The sequence below is a fragment of the Bubalus kerabau genome, chromosome 9 (genome assembly GCF_029407905.1).
Source record: "Bubalus kerabau isolate K-KA32 ecotype Philippines breed swamp buffalo chromosome 9, PCC_UOA_SB_1v2, whole genome shotgun sequence".
Lineage (NCBI taxonomy): Eukaryota > Metazoa > Chordata > Mammalia > Artiodactyla > Bovidae > Bubalus > Bubalus kerabau.
The window spans coordinates 84,190,877-84,213,864 of record NC_073632.1 but is presented as its reverse complement, the minus strand read 5'-3'; the positions used below and the strand labels follow the sequence as shown (position 1 = coordinate 84,213,864).

Sequence of the window (22,988 nt, the reverse complement as noted above, 5' to 3'; positions counted from 1 at the left end):
GAACTCACATAACCCCTTCTAACAAATCACTTAAGCAACTTTTTTTGTGGTAAAATGTATATCAGCAAAAATGGAATAAGTAAGTTCAAAGAACTCACATAACCCCTTCTAACAAATCACTTAAGCAACTTTTTTTGTGGTAAAATGTATATAACCTAAGGTTACTATTTTAACTATTTTTAAAAGTTCAATTCATGGGCATTAAGTACACACACAATGTTGTGTACTCATCACCACTATCTATTTCTACATCATTTTTCATCATCCCAAACTCTGAACCAATTAAAAAATAATTCCCCAATCCCTCTCAATGTCCCTGACACAGAAATAACTTTTGGGAAGTTATCAGGAGACCTGAATATGTACTCTTCTGAAGCAGCAGCTGTGAAAGCCACCAGTTTGGTCTAGTGCTTCAGGTCTGCAACTATAGGACCCTAAGAAGGGAAATCCTGTCACTTATCTGGCCTCCCCACTGCCCCATAAATCTTCAAGGGACAAGGCAGTGCCTTATTCATCTTCTTGTTCCAAGGCAAGTATATGGTGAGAGAGATGCTCAAACAAAACAGGAAAAACCAGGTTAGTGCTGAGTGTAGGCACCCAGAGGAAATAGTCTCCAGGAGCAATGGCTCTCACACCTCAGCCCCTTTCCACTGGCAGCCTGGACTCATGAAGTAAGACGCATACCCAGGGAGTGTGTGTGTGACTTCTGAAGGTATAAGCAGCCTAGCTCAGGAAATACTGCCTATTATCTGAGAAATGCAAAGCCCTTTACCAGCAAATACCTAAAGAGAGAGTTGATCAAAGCCCTGTCAAAGCATCCTGTCAACCAAGGTATTTCCTTTGATGCTTTGAGATATAAATTTCTAACTGAACATGTTAAAAAGGACAGAGAATCCCCCTTAGGTTTAAGCCACATAATGCAGCAATAAAAAAGCAATGGGGAAGAAGCAGTAATACTGAAGAGATCAAACTTTCAGAAAAGTATTGAAACAGTGAAATAACTCTTTATAGATCTGCAACTCTTCATCATCATCTATGCTGACAGGAGACAAGACAGATCTGGAGCAAAAAAAAATTAACAGGTAATTTTTATCCAGTACACCCTTTATGACGGGAACCTTGAAGTGGAGAAACTTACACGTTCCCTTCCTGCTTCTGATGCGAGGTGTACAGGCAAGCAAGCCTCCAGACAGGGTAATTCGGAGTGAACTGCTTAACAAGTGGCTGACTTAAAACATGCTAATATCAGTAGCAGAGATAAACAGATTCACAGTTAAAAGTACATCATAAAGCTCAAATTAAGATTATGGGGCTTATTTTAATGTCATGGGGTTGTCAATGTCAAAATGACTTAAAAATGAAACCCAAATTTCTCTTAAATGTTACAATCTGGTTTTAGTCATCTAATTTTTTCTCCTCCCATGGGTGATTTCGATGTGGACCTCTTAGGAGGCACCTAACCATCAGATACACAAAATTTTCTTACATCTAACTCATTGTTTACTACCTTCTATGCTAAGAATTGCCCCTGTGAGTGAGTTCAGTCCAACAATGCAAAATATTCAAAGGATTTTAGAGAATGTTTTTAGGCATAGTGGTCTCTACTAAAGAATTTAATACACTTTTCCTGTTTTGCTGAAACTTCATTGAGGGGGTAATTGTCTATTAAATCTTAACCTGTTAAAGCCTTTAAACCAGTAACACAGCAATATTAGGTGATCCTGTTTTCTTCCATGTTTTATTTATAATGTGAATTCAGCTTATTCCTTTCTCTTTTACTTCAAAAATTATTTCAGCAGGAATAATTGGCTGAAGGGACTAGAAATATAAATAAAGAACTAAAATTTAAAGTAGATCAAAGCCTAAAGATGTGGAAAGGAGTGTACAGCCATTGGTACGTAGAACAGTGACCGGCAGTGGAGGGAAGCAGGCATAGGATCGGGAGGAGCACATGGGATATTGGTAAAGTTCTATGTCTGAAGTTCAGAGGCAGGTTCATTAGTTATCTCATTTTTATTCATGGTCTATAACTTATGAACCTTCCACATAGTCTTTTGTATGTACCATACATGCTTGACTAAAAAATCATACCTAGAAATTTTACCCAAATTAGGTGTATTAATCAAACTGCTATATTAACTGCTGTAACATTTGAAAAAAAATCACACTCTTTCCCTTAAATGGGAAAGGACACAGGTACTGCACTTGGCCAGACCTGAATTTGATTTTGGGTCCCCTGCTCCGCAGTCTCCCTGAATGTTTCCTCATGCACAGGTGGATTAGTGTGTCAGAAGTTTAAGAATGGAAACTTTCAGTCCTTGGCTTCATTCTGAACTCTAGGAACAATCATTTTTAGGCAAGATGACGGTATTTAAAAAGCATTTTAAAGAAAATATTCAAAAGCAAGGTTGGAAAATGTCTGATCTTTCTATAGAAAGTTGGGTACAGTATGTAACTGCAGGAAACCCACTGCCGCTTTGTAAATCGTGGAGCCCAAAATGTATGGAAATATTTGATGTTTTCAGCTAAAGAAAGAAAAATATGGTCCAAATTAAATTTTCCAAAGATAAAAAAAAAAAAATAAAAATAAAAAGGCAAGTTTCTTGTGGCACACACAGATCTTTCTCTATCCTAACAACTGTACTGTTCATGAGAAATATCTCACTGAAATAGTATGGATCAGGCCTCAAATTAAAAAAGGATTATTAAAAAAGCCACAAAAAGCAGGAAAAGAAAGGATTATAATATGTACGATACTATAGATAAACTGAGTTGTATCCTCCCCAAATTCATAGAAGTCCTAACATCACAGAATATGTACTCGGAAAAAGGATCTTTAAAGAAGCAATTAGGTTAAACTGAGGGCATTAGTATGGACCCTAATCCAAATGACTGGTGTCCTTATAGGAAGAGGAAATCTAGACATAGACACAGAGGAGAGACCACGGGAAGGCATAGGGAGCAGGCATTCATCTAGAGGTCAAGAAGGGAGGCCTCCAAAGAGACCAGAACTGTGAGAAATTAAATTTCTATCGTTTAAGCCACCCGGTACTTTGTTATGGCAGTTCAAGACATGTGAAATGTGGGAAATTAACAGTTCTGTATGAAAACCTTTGCTAAGTGATTCCCCAGTTGTTTTCAGCATTCTCAGCTGAAGACTGAATTAAAATGAACAAGAGCTGGGAATAAATGAACTTTCCTGTTGGTATGTGCTCTCCCTGTTGAAGTTTAGCTGCTTACCTTTTCTTGGTGTGTCCATTTGGCTTCTCATCAGGAGGCAGTTCAATAATGAGCTGACAGGACTGAGCATGATCGAAGTTGTTTGGAGTCTTTGGTGAGCACTGGGTATCCAACATAAATACCTGCACAGGTAGAGAAAAGTACAGTTTACCAGGGATCAGCTGGATGGATGTTCCTCGGCCAGAGGTGTCCTCTTTCTCCTCATTTTCTCACCTCTAAAATGAGGTCAGTGATGGTTTCTTACTTGGTATGTTTGTTGAATTAAATGAATTAATAAGTGTACTAACACATGCAGAGCACTAGAAGAGTAAATATTCCATAAATGTTAGCTGCTGGCACTAACGGTAGTAACACTACTGCTTCTACCACATGACAAGTCATTACATTCCCAACAGCAAGGACTGACATTTAATATTAATTAAGAGTAAAAAGGGGCTATGTTTGCAAGAGATCTCTGGTTTAGAGGTCTGTTTGGTACATCTATCCTATGCAGGAATGGGAAATTAATTGGGACCTCTCCTTTCAGGACAGTGATGTGGCCATATTACTCTATTAGACACTGGGAGAAGTGACTTAGAAAATAATAACCACTGCTTGGATTCTGATCTAAATGATTTCATTTGATGTTATTTAATTCACTTTCATGACTTACCTTGGAAAATGAGTGTTTTTAAAGAACTTTCTCTTTTCAAATTTTGTTGGTGGTGGTTTAGTCACTAAGTTGTGTCTGACTCGTGCTACCCTATGGACTGTAGCCAGCCAGGCTCCTCTGTCCATGGGATTTCCCAGGCAAGAATACTAGAGTGGGTTGCCATTTCCTTCTCCAGGGGATTTTCTGGACCCAGGAATCGAACCCAGGTCTCCTGCATTGCAGGCAGATTCTTTACCAATTGAGCTATGAGGGAAGCCCCAAATTTCAGTACATTATCATAACTGAATATTGGGTACTCCTGCCTGGAAAATCCCATGGATGGAGGAGTCTGGAGGGCTGCAGTCCATGGGGTTGCTGAGGGTCGGACACGACTGAGCAACTTCACTTTCACGCATTGGAGAAGGAAGTGGCAACCCACTCCAGTGTTCTTGCCTGGAGAATCCCAGGGACGGGAGAGCCTGGTGGGCTGCCGTCTATGGGGTCACACAGAGTCGGACACGACTGAAATGACTTAGCAGCAGCAGCAGAAGAGTGAATATGGGAGGAAGGTTTATGACAGAAGAAGAAAGACATATTAGGAAATGAAAGATTCATTAGCTGTTCTTCTCCATTAATAATCTATTTCAGAACAGGATTCCATTTTCTCGCTATGTGGTAGGATGTGGTTGAAAAGACCATTGGAGGCACATGGAAAAATTCTGCATCTAGCCAGCCAGGATAGTTTCCTACTTGGAGAAACCACCCCTCTCGAGGCCCACACTCTTGCCTTCCCTTATGGTTCCTGGTCAGACTCACTGCTGAGGGGAGGGATGTGCTCAGCAGATGAAAGTGAAGCTGAAGGTGGGAGGTTCTTGTCCCACGTGCTGAGCTGAGCTGAGGAGAAGACAGACTTGACAAGAGACTTCTCCACTGACAATGTGAACGTGACTGAGTTCTTTACATTGATTGATAGTCAGGGGATCCTGGGTTATCAGTGTGCTGAGGGGAGATTCTCTTAAGAAGTTAAATAGATTTTGTAGAGAAAGGGAACTTTTGAAGATAAACCCCAACTCACTTCATTTTCCTAGTTCTTAATATTTTAAACACTTGTGTATGTAAAGTATCTTCTGCATAGGAAAACACAATTCAAATATGTCTGTTGCTAATTCATGATAGAATTTAGCCAATCAATAGTGGTTTTTTTGTTCTTCCTCTATTATGAATAGACCTGTTATGAATATACATGAATGAAGGTACACTATTGATGAAAGCCCCATGCAGGGTTTCTTAGAGGCAGATTGACAGGTCACTTAAGTTTCTGAGTGCGTATCTGTAGCCCATGATAAAGCTAAGGCCTTCTGTGATTCATTGACCCAACAAACATTTAATAAGTGCCTTCTATCTGCCCTGTCCCAGGACTGCCAAGAAAAATATACAGAATATGTTCTCTGCTCCTGGCTTGGCTTACAACCAATATTTATGAATTCTGCCATGTGTTAGGAAGAAAAAGTCACTGGTACATGGTGATTCCTGCATGGACAAATACATTTTAATTTTACTGAGTTGTTAACATTCAACTCAAATTTATTAAGCTCTATGCTCCTTATGGGAGATACAGGAAAAAACAAACAAGTTTGCTGTCCTAACTTAAGCACTCATAGTCGAGGATTAACAACAATATTGCAGTAAATATTTATAAGCAGGGCAAGCAAATTATATATGGAGTGCAGAGTCCAGGTGGAAAAGGACCCCATGTGATCAGGACGCTGGAGGATGTAACAAGCTAGAGATGGTGAGAGGACCTTAATGCTGGTGATTGGGTTCAAGTTGTTTCTAGTAAAGATCAGCACTGGTCAGAGCCGGGAGGTTTATGTCCCCAAGGGAAAGAAAGGCAGTTTGGTGATGCACAGCCTTTGAGAAGGACCTCCAACGGCATCTCAAGCTTCCTGAGCCCCTGAGATCAAAAGCCCCCGCCCTTACCTGCTGAGCCATGGCTCGGATGCGCCAGTACTCGGCCTCGGCACTTGGGGAGGAGGACGGGGCGGCCACCCTAACCTGGCAGCCTTCGCCGCTGAAGCTCTCAGTGCCACTGTGGAAGCAGCCCAGCAGGTCCTAGGGAGCAACACAGTGGTCGTTTGCTGGGTGCGCACAGCTCCAGGCCTGGTCATGGATCTGACACTGTCACAGAGTCTGGGACAAAATACTGACATGGCTACTTCATTCTCACCGAGTGAGACCGCCTCCTAGGAGGCAGGCGCCCTGCTCTCTCCTCTGAGTGGCTCACCTTCACCGGCTTGAGCGTGGCTGAGAAGGCATCCTGCAGAGCACAGCAGGCCAGCCTCCACATCTCCTCTGTGAACACTGGGCCCGCTGTCACGAGGACGTACCTGTCGGGAGGAACAAGTCTTGCATTCAGACGTTTTAATGTCACAAAAGGTAGGCCCTTCCCAGCGAGTGCCTAGATTTAGTCTGCAGTTTCCCCAAGACTTGCTATTTTTTATCTTTGTTTTGGGCTCTCTGCCCATCCGGTATGCCATTGTCCCACTATTTCCTAACCCACTGGATATAAAAATGGACCCCCACTACAAACAGGCCAATGTTTAGGTTCTTATGCAAGACTATATATATATATTCTATACAAATTTTCCCATTCTAGCCCCGTTTTCCACTGCTCCTCTACACATAGCGAAACAAAACCCCCTTGTCACTTGTAATTCTTATCTCTATGTAATTGTTCATGCTATTCCTCTGCTTACAAAGTCACCACCTATCAGAAGCTTGCCCACCTTGGGAGCGCTGACCAAGTATCATTACCAAAGCTCCTGCCAACCGCCCTGCTCCCCAGGCTTCTTGTCCTTCCGTTCCCTTTCTAGTTCCCCCTCACCATTATCACTCTCCCCATGATTCTGCCTGTTTTGTGCTTTAGAACACGTTATATGCTCCCGAAGGGTAGGTACCTTGGTCATGTCACTTTCTGGACAGTAGAGCACCCTGTTTAATGACTTCCACAATATATATTTGCCAATTGAATGAAATGAAGAATTAGTAGCAGAGTCATTTTTATTTATAAAAAGTAGATTGCTACCACAAAAGAATTTAATTTTCCCAGACTTCATAATAAAAACTGTAGAGAGTCAGGAAACCTTTTTCTCACCTAATACAGGAGCAGCCTACTCGGGAGATGGTTTCCGTGGGCTTGGCTACACATGCTACCAGTAGCTCAAAGAGGTCCTTCAGCATGGTGTTGATCATGCTCTCATACCTGATGTCTACAGGGAATCAAAGTGAGACTGCATTCAATGGTACTGCAAAGGAATGGGCTGAATGGCGAAAGAGGGAAGGCTGAGTGTGAAAACATACAGAAATATAAAGAAAATAGAACAATGAGAAAAATGGCCATTACCACACAAATTTTCTTGGATTTTTATCTCATCTTGGCTTGTTCCATCCATTTCTGGATATATCAAGATGAAATACATGAGGCTGACTTTTCAAAGTATATAATTCATCTACTTAAGCAGAATAGAACATATACTATTATACAGATTGAATACTAACTAGTAAAATATGTTAATTCTTAAAACAAATATTCCTTACTGCTGCTAGTTGAATTATTAATATATTTAATTAAATGCTCTTAGTAAACAAAACATCTTGTATTAACTACCACTTCTTGAACCTTTTCAGTTTGGCTTCAGTCTGCATACTGTCCCCAGACTAAAGAAGATAAGACCTTCCAAAATCACATTCTGTTTTCCACAAAGTCTTTGCGATGCAACACAACCAATTCTCGGTAGAATCTGCAAGGATCCTGAGCTGGGTAAAGCCCTGACCTGGACAGAAACACTACCCCTAGGGATGTGGTTAGTGGCTACATGTGTTTCTCTTCTTTTTCAGTCGGTGTGTTTTGTGCTTAGTAGAGACCCCTCCTTTGGGGTCAAGTCCTCATGAGTTTCTCTAATCTTACCTCTTCCTTTATACTTCTGTACAACACCTTTCCCCTATAACCTCTAGGGCGAGCAGCAAGATTTCTGTTTCCACGGCAAGAATCATGAACAAGAATCCATATTTCACAAATATTACTCCATTGGTACAACAGCTGACAGATTTCTCCTGCCTCTAGCTCCCTCTCCATCTGCTGACATCGACATATTATCCACCCCACACTTCCAAATCTTTTCCAAAGTGCCACACACATTAAGACCTCTCTCTTCACCCCTTACCTGTTAAGTAACTTCCTGACCATAATTTGAGCCTTTCCTAAAACCACTCCCCAGATGCAACAGGATAATGGGATATATCCTTCCCTTACCCCCAGGCTATACAGATATTTCAATTTCTTACATATCAATACTTGAACTTGCCTTCCCTCTCCTAATGCATAGATATCCTAGACCTTATTAGGTGTTTTATCTTTTGCGTGCGTGCTAGGTTGTATCCAACTCTTTGTGACCCCACGGACTATAAACTGCTCAGCTGCTCTGACTGAGGACGACAGGCAAGAATACTGGAGTGGATTGCCATGCCTTCCTCCAGGGGATCTTCCTGATCCAGGGTTTGAACCTGTGTTTCATGTTTCCTGCATAAGGCTGACAATGACCATGTAATTCTATCTTAATAATTTCCAGGACTAAAATCACACACTGGTCTTTACTAGGCACTTTTAGACAACGATGCTGTCTACTAAACGACAACTCAGAATGAGCTGCTCTGGTACCACAGATACCTGAGTGGATAAAGCTCTGAATGTGCTCCACCACCAGCTCACAGGACAGACCAATGGCATGCTTGAAGTTAGCCGAGGCAATGTCCCAGTAAGAATGGTCTTTATGGCTACGGCGAAGCCAAAGAGACATCACAGGAAGGAGAAGGTGAACAACTGCATAGATGCCAAACCCTGGTCCTGAAAAAGCAAAGCCAGTGTCAGAATTGTGACCTTAGCACCTCTCCTGCAAAAAAGGGAAGCTCTCTGCCATCTCATGGCCCTGCCTATCTCTTTTGAAGGAGCTCTCCATTGTCTGAGAAGGATCAGGGAATTTACCACTGACTGGGGAATATATGGTCTTTGGTGACATTTTTCTTGTTTCTGCATGATTTAATTACACAAGAAATACACAAATATACTCACTACGAATTCAAGTAATGCTGATGAAGCTAAAGCATCACTTGATCAATTCCTTAGTCCCCAGACATAAACACACAATACACACATGCATAGGGTTTGTACCCTTTAAACTGTAAGTACATACATTTATATGAACAGAGGAATATAGTTTTATTACTCTTTATAAATGGGATATTGTAAACCTTGGTCTGTATTATTATTTTGCCCTTAACAGTATGTGTTAGAGAGATCACTCTTTGTCAGCAAATTTAGATATTCCTCATTTTTATTACTACATTCTGTTCCAAATTACTCAAACTGTATATACATTAGTTTACTTATCCATTCCCTTACTAATGGACATTTAAGAGGTTTCTATATTTTGCTTTATGAACAATGCAGTAAGAATCTTTGTGGAAATGTTGATAGATTTTTAAAATTCTGATTACAAAAGCAAGGTATGCTTTTTATCATAAATACAGAAAACATGAGAATACACAGGAAGAAAATATTTTGATGTGTTTCCTTCTAGTACTTTTTGAATGTACATATGTTTGGGTATCTGTATTTATAAATGCTTCACATAAAGTCGAGATTGTGCTACACACTATATATATATTTTAATATAGTGCCTTATAAATATTCATGTCATTAAATACTATTCACAAATATTCATTTTAATGCTTATAGAATATTACATGCTTTTACCATAATTTACTTAACCCATTTATGTTGTTCATAATTATTTTGGTATTCAAGATGCTTGAGCAATTTTCATAATGTATAGATTTTTATCTTCATTACTATTAATTTCCTTTACTAGATTTCTAGAAGTAGAATTATTGGGCTACTTCACCCACACTTAGAAGAAAATGGCACTGACCAATAAAATAGATTTCAAATAATGGCATATAATTCATTCTATAAAATATCTGCTTATTCTTAGATAGGAAATCTTTAACTTTTTAATGCATAGGAGTAGTCATAATGGTTTTCCTAAAAATAATTCTGATATAAACTTTGTTATGGACCTTAAAATAGTATCAATTATCAAGTTATCATCAATTTATGTTGAATACAAGGCTCCTCTTATCACTATGGAATTAAACTGGTGGTTTCATTTGTGGTTCTATCAGTGAAAACTCAAATTTCTATAAAAGATTTCTTTGATCTTGGGAAAATTTGGCTGATTCAATGTGCATGCTAGCCCTAACTAACTCATTACAAGAAATAAATTCCCAAGGGCCACTTTCCCCCTGTATTATCAGGGTAATCACTAGATGTCTTTCCCTAAATCTAATCATCAATTCCCCTTAAACAATTAAGATATTGCTCTCTATATTATATATACATTTGAGTGGCTGGTTCACATCAGTGGTAGATCTGGTGAGCCTACTGATGCCCTGGGGCTAAGAGCATATGTGACCCAGCCAAAGAGGAAGGCTGGAACCATGGAACAGAGAAAGCCAGCTGGCTTAAAGGGACACTGATACCAGAGCTTTGGCCTGAATATTGTGGGGTTCAACACATTTAACTAACTTGCCACCACCCATTATTTAGAAATGACCTGGTGGGAAACCCATAAATAGTACAAGGACATGTCTTAAAAGTCACTGAGTCGCAGCCATTAAAAATATATGTATTGAGCATTTGTTATGCTGTCTAGCGTTACAGCAGTGAAACAGACACAGAAATACCTTGCTGGAAAGAGCTATATGTATAAAAATGCCCTGAAAAGACAGACATAAAAATACTTACCAGGTGTTTTGGTAACATCTCTCAACAGCTCAAAGAGCAAATCCAAAGTGGGGGGTTGGTGCTGACGTGGACAGTTGGACACAGCTGCTGTGAGCTGCTCCAAGAGGATGATCCAGACTTCGATCAGACCTGGAAGCCAAAAGCAGACCTCTGTTAAATTCAGTCGAGCAATACATAATCATCACAAGATGACAGTGAACACTATATGTAAAAGGCTTCTGTAAACTGCCTAGCTATACGGATGTAAGCCGTTACCTCGTAGGCAGCCTTCAGTGCCTATAAATATGGACAAATTGATTTCCTATTCTGACAAAGTCAAAGGAAAAGAAATACTGTTCACAGGAGCTGATGATACAAATGATGCATCCTTTTAGTTCCATCACCTTAATCCTTTAAAAATTTATTATAGATATATGTATAAACAAAAAGTTGCCATTTTAATATGTGCAATTCAGTGGTATTACTGCAACCATAATTACCATTAATTTTCAAAGCTTTTTCATTACTTCAGTAACTAGTAACAATAACTCTGCATTTTCCCCTTCACTCCAGCCCCTGGCAACGTGTGTCTGGCTTATTTTACTAAGGATAATGTATTCAAGGTACACCCATGTTGTAGCATGCATTATAATCTCATTACTTTTTAATGGATGAATTGTATCCCATTGTATGTACACATCACATTTTGTTTGTTGAGCTACAAAAGTATCTAGAGTAGAATATACAAAACAGCTCATTCTACATTTTGTTTTAATACTTCTAATTGTTCAGCAAAAGAAAACTATGAGAAGATGCAGTTTTTAAATATTCCCACTAAAAAAAATTACTTCCCTAATTTTAAATATCCCTGGTAATAGGAGGCAAAACCAAAGTCATGGACAATAAGTATAAAAAACTAGGTGATAAAAAATTCTCATGAACCTCAAAATGTAAGCGGGGTGGACAAACTAATTAATAGTTTATGCAGAGGACAGAAAAACATGTTAAACATCACTATGAGGGGTGCAACCAATAAAATCCAAGAGGAAAACTCTACAGGACAAAAACCTCACTCCTTCAACAAATAAACTTGAAGAGGAAGATCTATAGATTGACAAGGATTTAAGAGATGGAGCAGACAAGCATGTAATGTAGCGCTCACGTGAATTATGAAAATTAACTGATATTCTTAAGAAAACTGGCAAATTGGTTGGGTGATGGGTATATGAAGGTTCCTTATACCATCCTGTCTAGTTTTACAAGTGTTTGAAATTTCCATAGGAAAATGGAAAAGCAGTTATTTGCCTTCAGAAACAGGAATACTATCTAAACATATCAATGATAAGGAGTAATTTTTAACACCAACTTAAAGCTTTTATTCTTTTCTCTGATATTTTACATATATAACTTTAAAGCCCTTAATGAATTTATACTGTTGGAAACCTTAGATTGGTGCTTGGCTGAACTTGATCTGTTTTCTTGGGTGGGCAGCCTAGAATAAAAAAAAGATTAGCAATTTGCAAAAATGGGAAGGGAATGCTCACTGTTACTTGTACAAATGGTTTACAACTGTTTAAAAGACTGGATTATAGGCAAGCAACATAAGCTTTTAATTTTCTGGGTTGGAGTTTTAAGATGCTAAGTAAAAATTCTTACCTAATCATTTAAGTGAAACCTCTATCAGGCAGCACCTAGCCACTTTCCAACATCTACTTGTTTTCTATATTAGATATTTATTCGTTCCTATAATTTTCCTAACAACTAGTCTGAAATTGTAAGGTTTCACTGTTAATGATCCCTATGCAAAATTGGAAAATTTCTAGACATCCCCATAAATGAATTTGCATCTGAAAAATAAAACAGAAGAATTAAAAACAGAGAGTAAATTAAAAAAATCTTTTTTTCCCAAAAGTCCTTTTACAAGGGTTTGAAACACCTATGCCCAAATATTAGATCCCTAGAAGGATATCATTTCCATTTTTAGGTCTAGAAACAGGACAGAGTAATCTGGATTAGAAGACAGTAAAAGTGAATAAGAGTGAACCAATCTGAAAATTATCCAGTTACTAGTTTGAACTGGAATTCACAGGAAATTACACAGGAACTAATTTGAAACATTCTTTAAACTTATTCTTTTAATGAGTCTTCAGCTTTACCCAGTCACAAACTGATTCTTTCTTCTGTAATGACTTAAATTCCCCAGTCTCTAACCAAACAGTCCTATAGGAAGTAATTATATAATGACTGTGTTTCCTAGAAGGAATTAAAGACAATTATCAGTCATTTTAAGTACTAATGCACCAAATGCAACCACAACCCAATTTGCTAAATTCAAGAGAATTTGGAGTTAGAAACTTTATTTAGTGGAATCTGCAAATCTACACTGGTTTCAGATGGAGGTAGCCATCTAAAAGGGGGGCTTCCGTGATGGCTCAGACAGTAAAGAATCTGCCTGCAATGAAGGAGACCTGGGTTCGATCCCTGGCTCAGGAAGATCCCCTGGAGAAGGGAATGGCATCCCACTGCAGTATTCTTTCTTGGAGAATCCCATGGACAGAGGAGCCTGGTGGGCTACAGTCCATGGGATCACAAAGAGTCAGACATGACTGAGCAACTAACATACACACACACACACACCCATCTAAAAAGGATGGGTTTGCCGCTGCGTCACTTCAGTTGTGTCTGACTCTGTGCAACCCCATAGACGGCAGCCCACCAGGCTCCCCCGTCCCTGGGACTCTCCAGGCAAGAACACTGGAGTGGGTTGCCATTTCCTTCTCCAATGCATGAAAGTGAAAAGTGAAAGTGAAGTCGCTCAGTCGTGTCCGATCCTCGGCGACCCCATGGACTGCAGCCCACCCGGCTCCTCCGTCCATGGGATTCTCCAGGCAAGAGTGCTGGAGTGGGGTGCCTGGAGACCTCGATTGTAAAATGTTTTTGAAGAGTCCATGGAAACTTTAGGTAGGCTTGTTCTGTTAGAATTATAAATAATAACAATGTAAGTGGATGGTCATTTATGACCTATGAGCTACTGAATTCTTGACTTCAACTTTTGGGAATACAAACATAGCAAAGAACCCAGTTTAGCTCAATTAACTTACCAGTGTCATCATCAAAGTCAGACAAGACTGACTCAATTCCATCCTCACTGCTCGCTGACTGCTCCTGAAGTCTTCGGGGCAAGCTAGCAAGTCGCCCACTAAGGAATATTGGCTTCAAGGGCATTTTGTAGATTTTGGCCAACAACTAAATAAAAAAAACCACCAAACTGCAATTATATACTGGAAAAAGCTGCACTCTATTAAATCAAAAGAAAACTATACACAGGTAAGAAAAGGTGGAGAGAAAACCCGAAAAGTTCCCAGTCTAGGAAAGTTTTAAACTTGGCTGTGATTTGAAAGCATAAGGCAGCTCACAAGAGGCATTGATCCTGTGAAGCAGATAAAATAAGAGTCAATGGTAACACAAAGCTAGAAGAAGATTCTGTGGATACCTTTTCAGTATCTCAGTGGCATAGGAGTTTTATAGACTCCTATAAACCTGTGAAGGGAACCATGAAACATGTTAAAAATTTTTACCTGTGGGTGAGTTGTTCTATGGGGAGCACTGAGAAGAGAGTCTGTAGGCAAATAAGCTATCAGACTCTTATCTCCCTTTCCCCGACTCAACATCAAGGAAATATGGGGCATCCGAGGATGGAGGAATCTGAGGGGAGGGTGGGCAAGATGAAGGCATGAGAAGCAGAGCTCATGGCTGCCCTGGGCTCTTCATTCCTGTCACTGCTACCATCCTGACTCCCCGGCTGTCACTGGGACAAACTCACAAGAAACTCTGTACTTCACAAATTAGAATTGTGTCTGTACTATTTTAGAAATTAGGGAAACAGCTGTGAGCGAGACAGACAGAAATCTAGCCGTTTGTGTCTTACAGACATACTCCTTTCACAGAAAAATTAGACAGGGGGCTCCTAGAAAGGGTGACCAGACAGGTGGGGGATGTAGGCAGAACGTAGGTAGATACTTAAGCCCTGGTCTCTCTCAGGAGTGATGTCTCAGATCAGATTGGACGATTAGGAGCATCATCCATACAGAGATCCGAGGAGAGAAAATTCCAGGCAGAGGGAACAGCAATGGCCCCGAGCACTAACAAGTCAGGAATGTCTAAGGGCTAGAAAGGGAGCGTGGCTGAGCACAGTGAGAGAGAAGGAAGGAGCTGAATAGGAGAGAAGGAAGAAGGGGGACCAGGTCAGGTCACATGGGCCTCATGGAAGCACATGGAGGAGGAAGTCAGGGTGGCGCATCCTTTCTGAAGCACTGGGGCTTAATGCTGTCAACCCTATCACCAAGGGAGGCGTTACAGACAGACAAGAGGCGGCCAGGGGACACACCTGAGTAGACAGGAGAAGAGCTATGGCCAGAGGGTGTCACCGAAGCCTTGAGGAGGAAGGGCTTTGGGGGAGGAGCATCAGATTGTTCCACTGGCATGTGACACGGATAAGAACTGGACTCGGCACAAGGAAGGTCACTGTTCACACTGGCGAGTGATGTTTCACTGGGTTTCTTCACTAGATCCTGACTGCATACCCCTCTCTTACTTTCTTTATGTCTCTCTTCACTGTGTGCAGGCTACTGCCCAGGTTTTGGTCTCCTCAGGAAGATTTCCCATGGCCTCTTAGCCTGACAGAGAGAGATGATGGTAGTTCTTTCATGAGGTATAAATGAGAAGTTTCAGAGACCTCAAAACCCAGCTGTGTGTTCTAGTATATTCTCATGACTTTCTCTGCTTTGTAGAAGGGGTGGGGACCAAAATTTATACTCCAAATCTAAGCCCCACTCTCCTCAGAGACAGCAGAAAGTATTGTTCCTGGACTTCACAAAGATACCTGTGCATATTTCGTGAGCAACTTCAGAGGCAGGTTTGGGGGTCTGGGTACCTGAGAACAGCGCCGGAGGTAGTCCAGGGCGGGGAGGCACAGGTCTGGGGATGCAGCTCCGGGTCCTGGGACACAGTCTCCAATCTCCTTACAGTCTACCTCCCCTGGGGGCAGCAGGGCGAGACAGAAACAAATATTGTTCATCCCCTTCTAACAGAAGACCTACTTAGTCACACAGCATTCATTCACCAAATGCCTACTAAAACAGAAAACAAAAAGTACTCTACATTGTACAACCCCGAGAAAGCCCTTTCAGTCAAATTTCCCCCTACATGTGTACACGTTAAATACAGTTAGGGGTCATACAGTACACATCATACCTTGTTGAAATTATTCTCTTCTGTAATTCCTCTTTTCACTAGTCAGTTCAGTCCAGTCGCTCAGTCATGTCCGACTCTTTGAGACCCCATGGACTGCAGCACCCCAGGCCTCCCTGTCCATCACCAACTCCCAGAGTTTACTCAGACTCATCTCCATTGAGTCGGTGATGCCATCCAACCATCTCATCCTCTGTCACCCCTTCTCCTCCCACCTTCCATCTTTCCCAGCATCTGGGTCTTTTCAAATTCCATATCCTGCCACAGTACTTTCAGTGGCTGGAGGGTGTGTGTTTTGTACCTGGGCACACTGTAACTGTAATTCACTTTCCTGGGCTTGCTGCTGACGCTCTGACTTGTGAAGCTTTGATGATACAGGATGATCTTGGAGACCAGCCATGTGCTGGGCTGGGACGAAGCACTAGGCCCCTCTCCGTTTAGAGAAGGACCTTGTTTGTTGCCAGTGCTCAGCACTAAACAGTGATCATAAACGAAGATTCCGGGGGGATTCGAAACATCTGCAGTTTAGGGGTGGTGACTACACAATTGAACTGAAATGATCTATTTTTTGTGTATATATCTAGAAATGTGACAGATCCCTAGAGGGCATCTCGATAGTCTATAGGTAAATAAGTAATTCAGAATTACCATTTTTCTTCTTGCATGATGAATCTATTCCTATACTTTTTAATAAAATCACTCCACAGTACCATAACTATTTCTAATTGTCTACAGTGGTAGTAACTAGCAGCCTCCCTGCAGGTAAACAGACATAATTAGTAGGCATTAGCTGAAGTTTAAAAGATAAAGAGTCATGTTTCTCAAAAAAGAAGAGAAAACCACTTCTTATGTTTTAGATCAGTTCAGTTCAGTCGCTCAGTCGTGTCTGACTCTTTGCGACCCCATGGATCGCAGCACGCCAGGCCTCCCTGTCCATCACCAACTCCTGGAGTTCACTCAGACTCACGTCCATTGAGTTGGTGATGCCATCCAGCCATCTCATCCTCTGTCGTCCCCTTCTCCTCCTGCCCCCAATCCCTCCCAGAATCAGAGTCTTTTCCAGTGAGTCAACTCATCGCATGAGGTGGACAAAGTACTGGAGTTTCAGCTTTAGCATCATTCCTTCCAAAGAAATCCCAGGGCTGATCTCCTTCAGAATGGACTGGTTGGATCAGGGATTGGCAAACTTCTTTTCCATATAAATATTATAGGCTTTGCAGATCACACTGTCTTTGTTGCAACTTCTCAACTCTGTCAACGTAGCACAAAACAGCCATAGACAAATGACCATGGCTGTGTTTCAATAAAATTTTATTTATAAAAACTCTGAGTGGATGGGATTGGCCCGTGGGCCATAGTTTGCCAACTCCTAGTTAGATTAACATACCTTACAGTATAAAAACGCAGAGCAGTTCAAATTCATGTTGAAATAACCACGTGGGAATTAAAAATAAATTAATTTCTTGACATGTACACACTGATACCCTTTGAATGGATAACCAACAAGGACCTACTGTATAGCATATGGAACTCTGTTCAATGTTATGTGGCAGCCTGGATGGGAGGGGAGTGTGGGGGAGAATGGATACATGTATGTATATGGCTGAGTCCCTTTGCTGTTCACATGAAACTATCAGAACATTGTTTATTAATTGGCTAGGGTTCCCAAGTGGCTCAGTGGGTAAAGAATCTGCCTGCAGTGCAGGAGATGCGGGCTCGATCCCAGGGGCAGGAAGATCCCCTGGAAGAGGGCATGGCAACCTGCTCCAATATTCTTGCCTGGAGAATCCCACGGACAGAGTTGGACATGACTGAAGCGACTGAGCATGCATACCCCAATGTAAAATAAAAAGTAACCACCCCCCCAAAAAAAACCCCAAACAAATAAATCTATTTCCTATCTTGTTAACCACAAGGAATGTTCTAAAATTTTTTTAATCCAGGCTTCTGTGTTACATATCAAAGTCTGTGCCCCCTGGAGACGGGCAGGACACAGCCAGTGTGGCTATATTGGGGCCTCAGAAGGCTGAATGGCTTCATCAACTCAATGGATATGAATTTGAGGAGATGGTGACCGACAGGGAAGCCTGGAGTGCTGCATTCCATGGGGCCGCAAAGAGTCGGACACAACTGAGTGACTGAACAACAACAGATGTCACACTGACCCTAAGCCACACGCAAATAACTCTGCCTCATAATTCACAGAAAAATTAGAACCTTTTGGTTTTAAATATCCTCAGCTGCACACTGCCAATTCTTCAGCTGTATTTTCAGACCCCAACCCCCTCCTCAAGATAAGATCTCAAAATTCTGACATCTCCACTTGAATATTTCATAGAAACTTAACATGTACAAATGTCCAAAGACAGTATTCATGACTTTTCCCTCTCCTCCACTCCTTTTGGATATACTGATTCTGAATAACATCAGTTCTGACAGAGAATTTGAGGATGGGGGAGTCAGCCTCAGTTCCTCCTCTTTTCAGGCCCCACATCATAGCAGTACAAGCCCTATTGATCCCACCTCTACAATGTCCTGAATTCCATGTACTCTGCTCGCTCCCAAACTACTGCACACTGGTCTCTGCCTGCAGCCTCTTATCCTTGCCCACAGGAACACGTGCTGCCAGAGTTTCATTTCGAAACCTTCCCTGCGCATTCTCAGTCCCCTGATGTGGCATGCAGGGCCCATTCCAACTCATCGCCCAGGATCCCTCCTCTGTGTGTACCCAACTTTCAGAAAAGTAAACCTACAGCTCACTCCACCAAGTTCAAAGGTCACTTCTCCTGTGAAGCCTGCATGGGGTCTACTACCCAGCACCCTGTCTCAGCAGCTTGCTTATCTCAGCTTAAATGACTTTTTTTTTTTTAACTAGCATCTATGAAAGTATTCTTACAACTGAACTGTGATTACTGATTTATGTGTCTGTTTCCCAGAAGAGGCAGCAAACCTCTCATAGGCAGGAAGCATGTTTTATTCACTGTGCCAATGTACCAGGCACTTGATTGTTCACGGAACAACAGAATACCAATAATCTGTTTTGTAGTGTTGCACGCATGCGTGTGTTTGTGCATGTGTGTGCTCAGTTGTGTCTGACTCTTTGCAACCCCAAGGACTGCAGCCTGCCAGCCTACTCTGTTCATGGGATTTCCCAGGCAAGCATACTGAAGTGGGTTGCCATTTCCTCCTCCAGGGGATCTTTCTGACCCAGGGATGGAACCCATCTCCTGCATTACCATTGATAATGATTCTTAAATGAAATGTAAGACTGTGGAGCACTAGAAAATATTTTAGTCTGCCCCCAGTTCCTGGCACAGAGCTCCTAAAACCCTAATTTCCCAAATGATAAGGATACTAGGAACATCTTTTGTTCTGATACTTGATCTTTGACTCCAGCTCCTGAAGATGAACTCCCGAACCCCTTGGAATTTCCTGGGTGACAGGATTTTTGTTCTTGTGAGGCAAAGCTTGGTGAGCTCCCGGATGGTGGCTGGTTACCAGAAAGACCATGGGGCAAGAGAAGGGTTGGAAATTGAGCTAATGATTGATCATGCCCACATGATGATGCCTCCATAAAAAAATCCCCAAAGTATGGGGTTCAGAGAGCCTCTGCATTGGTCAACACATCGATATGCTGGGAGGAGGGTGTACCCCAACTCCATGGGGGAAGAAGCTCCTGAGCTTGGGACTCTTCTGGGCCTCACCTTGTATTATCTCTTCATCTGACTGTTCATCTGTATCATTTATCATATGCATTATTATATAATAAACTGGTGAGTGTATTTCCCTCTCTTCTGTGAGCTGCTCTAACAAATCCTCAAATCCAAGGGGTGGGGGAATCATAGGAACTACTGATTTGTAGCCAAGTTGGACAGAGTTGTGAGTAACTTGGGGATCCACTACTTGCAACTGTCATTTTAAATGGGGGGGGGCAGTTACATAGGACTGAGCCCTTAACCTGTGCTAACTCTAATAAGTATCAGAATTGAATTGACCAGTAGGGTACCTGGCTGGTGTCACAGAGAACTGCTTGGTGTGGGAACAAACCCCAGACACATCTGATATCAGGACTCTAGTGAGTGAGATAGTACTTGATAGAGTAAAGGAGAAGCATAGGAGGAAGTGTTTTTTTTCTAAATAAGCACTGGATTTTTTTTTTTTTTTACTATTTAATGCAGGGATTACCTCATGCTTTAAGGTATTCTTATGATTAAGATACTAAACTATTTGGTTTCTATTTAATGTAGGATAGAGCTTGAAAGGAGCATGTGATGGTTGGATGGCATTACCAATTCAATGGACATGAACTTGGGCAAACTCCGGGAGATGGTGAGGGACAGGGAGGGCTGGCGTGCTGCAGTCCATGGGGTTGCAAAGAGTCGGACACGACTGAGTGACTGAACAACAATGAAAGAGTTTAAAAAGAGTAAATCTTACTTTGTTCAAAGAAATCTTCCTCTGAAGCCCAGCATGTATAGTGGATAAGTGAGGGGCATTCATGTTCCCTCAGTTCAGCCGTCTACTTCCCAGAGTACAGAGAAAAACAGAATGTGTATATAAGAACATAATGTAACAAGGATGGTCTATGGATCAGACCTGTGGCCTCCAGCCTCTTTCTTGAAACTTGCATTTTATTCCTGCTCCAAAATAAGGGGAACATGGATGAAATCACCTAGCTTCTCCATGTCCTATTTTCTTTTGCAAAGAAATGGTCAGTGGTTTTGCATGAATACAAAATAATTTTTTTGGTGTTGTTCAGTCACTAAGTCATGTCCAACTCTTTGCAACCCCATGGACTGTAGCACACCAGGCTTCCCTGTCCTTCACTATCTTCTGAGCTTGCTCAAACTCATGTCCATTGAATTGGTGATACCACTCAATCATTCACAGTCAGTTCTTTGCATCAGGTGGCCAAAGTACTGGAGCTTCAGCTTCAGCATTAGTCCTTCCAATGGATATTCAGGGTTGATATCCTTTATATTTTTATAAGGATTGACCTTATATTTTCTTTATTTAAAAGGTTCTCAAGGCCCCATATCTAAGAGCTCTCCAGGGTGAAAGTCTCAAAACTTGAAGTTTTTTCTAAACTTTGCATTTAACTAACTGCCACTACCTTTCACTTTCACTGTGGATAAAACTGAGCCATACCAACAGTAGGTCATGCTATATCAGTTCAGTCGCTCAGTGGTATACGACTCTTTGCGACCCCATGGACTGCAGCATGCCAGGCTTCCCTGTCCATCACCAACTCCCAGAACTTGCTTGAACTCATGTCCATGGAGTCAGTGATGCCATCCAACCATCTCATCCTCTGTCGTCCCCTTCTCCTCCTGCCTTCAGTCTTTCCCAGCACTGGAGTTCTTTCCAATGAGCACTCTACTGTGTTAAAGTATTTCTAAATTAAGCCTAAAAATCAGGTAGGTATTTCCTGAAACACATGAAATCTCAAGGAAGGGTGACTCCTACACTTTTAAACTACATTTTGTAATCAGTAGAGTCTGGGGAAGGCATCTTAACTTATGCTTAAGAGCTGGGAACTCAAACTCTAATTAGGCTTATTAATTATGTGACACTGAGAAGAGCAGTTTTCTGCATAAAAGCAATTACTAAATATAATATTGAACGTTTTAAGATTCAAAAAGAAGTTGGAGTAAAATAATATATGAAGACACACTTCATTATAAAATTATTCCATGAACACCGTGAAAAATATCGACCCTGGACAGAATCCAAGCTGTGTTTACAGAAAGCTTTGTGCTCTATGCTCCTGAGCACACAGCATAGCACCGTCTGCTTCTCTCCCAGGACGCCTGCAGCCAACTCACACAGAGCCATACGGATAAGGGTCTCCAGCTGTCAGGAGGCAGGAAGGGGGGGCTCCACTTACCCAGTCCTTTGACAAACTTCATAAGGCACATGATGTAACTAGTGGCTGCGTTAGCAAAGACCTGGATGTTGTCGGTATTGAGAAAAGCTTCAAAGACATCAAACACTGGAGCCTGGCCTTTTCCTGAAGGAGGAAGGTCACAGAGTTTTAAGAAAGTTAGGTGTCTACCCTTCAGGTTGCCCATACTCCCAGCACCTTCCAAAGAGCATTAAAAATATATATATATATATATCTACTGGAGCAAAGCCCAGGTCTTTTGACTGGATAACCGGCTTGGCTCCCGTGTTGTCCTTCTCAGCTTTGCCTGCAGGGGGAGCTGTAGGACGGCTAAGAGGAGAGCTTAGCAGACAGATGAGGGCAAAGCTGGCTGAATGCAGGGCTGAGCAATGTGGAGGTCTACACAGGGCCATTAAACATGTGGTCCTTTGGAATTCTCCTGCACACAATCATTATAGATATGGGAAGGTTTCGATAACCCCCTGATGGCACATACTAACTTACTCATACCTGTGCTGAAAAGAGCTAACATAGAAGGCTCAGAGGCTGCTATCCTCAGAAAGGCCTGCCTCAAGGGTTGGCCCTTGGCTGGTCTGGGAACCTGGCTCACCGAATAGTCCTTTAATTGGATGGTTTACTCTGCGCCTGGATGGTTGGCGCAAAGAACACAGTTTGATCTGAACACCTCCCCCCAACCCCCCCGCAAGGAAGTATGGATTTTGGAATGTGTTGGGCAGAGGGTACCTAAGTGACCAGCCCTTAGCTGGGTCTCTAATGGGCTTCCCTGGGTAGAAAGGCTCACACACTGCCCCTGGTCATATGTACTGCTGCATTTTCCCACTGGAGGTGAAGTGCTCCGTGGGACCCTCAAGGGAGGGGGAGAGCTCAGGGAGGCCCGCATACGGATTCTGTGTTTTCCCTTAGCATCTGCCTTGTCCTTACCATATCACTGTAATAAACCTTGGCCATGAGCCATTAATAAGTCTGAGCTATGTAATAAATCTTGGCATAACTACATGCTGAGTCCCATGAGTCCTTCTGCTGGGTCTCTAAATGCAAGGTTAGTCTTGGAGGCCCCTGACCCAACATCCCTGGTCACTGGGCCTACCGTATGGCTGCCCATCTATTTCCAGCCACACCCC

The 22,988-nt window shown here is 41.8% G+C and overlaps 1 protein-coding gene across 6 annotated transcripts in view; it reads right to left on the bottom strand.

The window, feature by feature from the left end:
- The window catches only part of ARFGEF3 (ARFGEF family member 3), a 171,348-nt gene that overhangs the window by 8,514 nt on the left and 139,846 nt on the right, over positions 1-22,988 (bottom strand). For 3 of the 6 annotated variants that reach the window (XM_055535739.1, XM_055535740.1, XM_055535743.1), the window contains 9 exons: positions 21,850-21,972; positions 15,646-15,749; positions 13,814-13,958; positions 10,734-10,862; positions 8,598-8,774; positions 7,026-7,140; positions 6,156-6,258; positions 5,852-5,983; positions 3,241-3,362 (listed from right to left, as the gene is read on the bottom strand). In XM_055535739.1, the coding sequence (XP_055391714.1) occupies positions 3,241-3,362; positions 5,852-5,983; positions 6,156-6,258; positions 7,026-7,140; positions 8,598-8,774; positions 10,734-10,862; positions 13,814-13,958; positions 15,646-15,749; positions 21,850-21,972 (1,150 nt within the window). Of the gene's footprint in view, positions 1-67; positions 1,060-1,097; positions 2,337-3,240; positions 3,363-5,851; positions 5,984-6,155; positions 6,259-7,025; positions 7,141-8,597; positions 8,775-10,733; positions 10,863-13,813; positions 13,959-15,645; positions 15,750-21,849; positions 21,973-22,988 lie in introns of those variants that run through there. The other 3 variants (XM_055535744.1, XM_055535745.1, XM_055535742.1) reach the window with 3 other exon arrangements.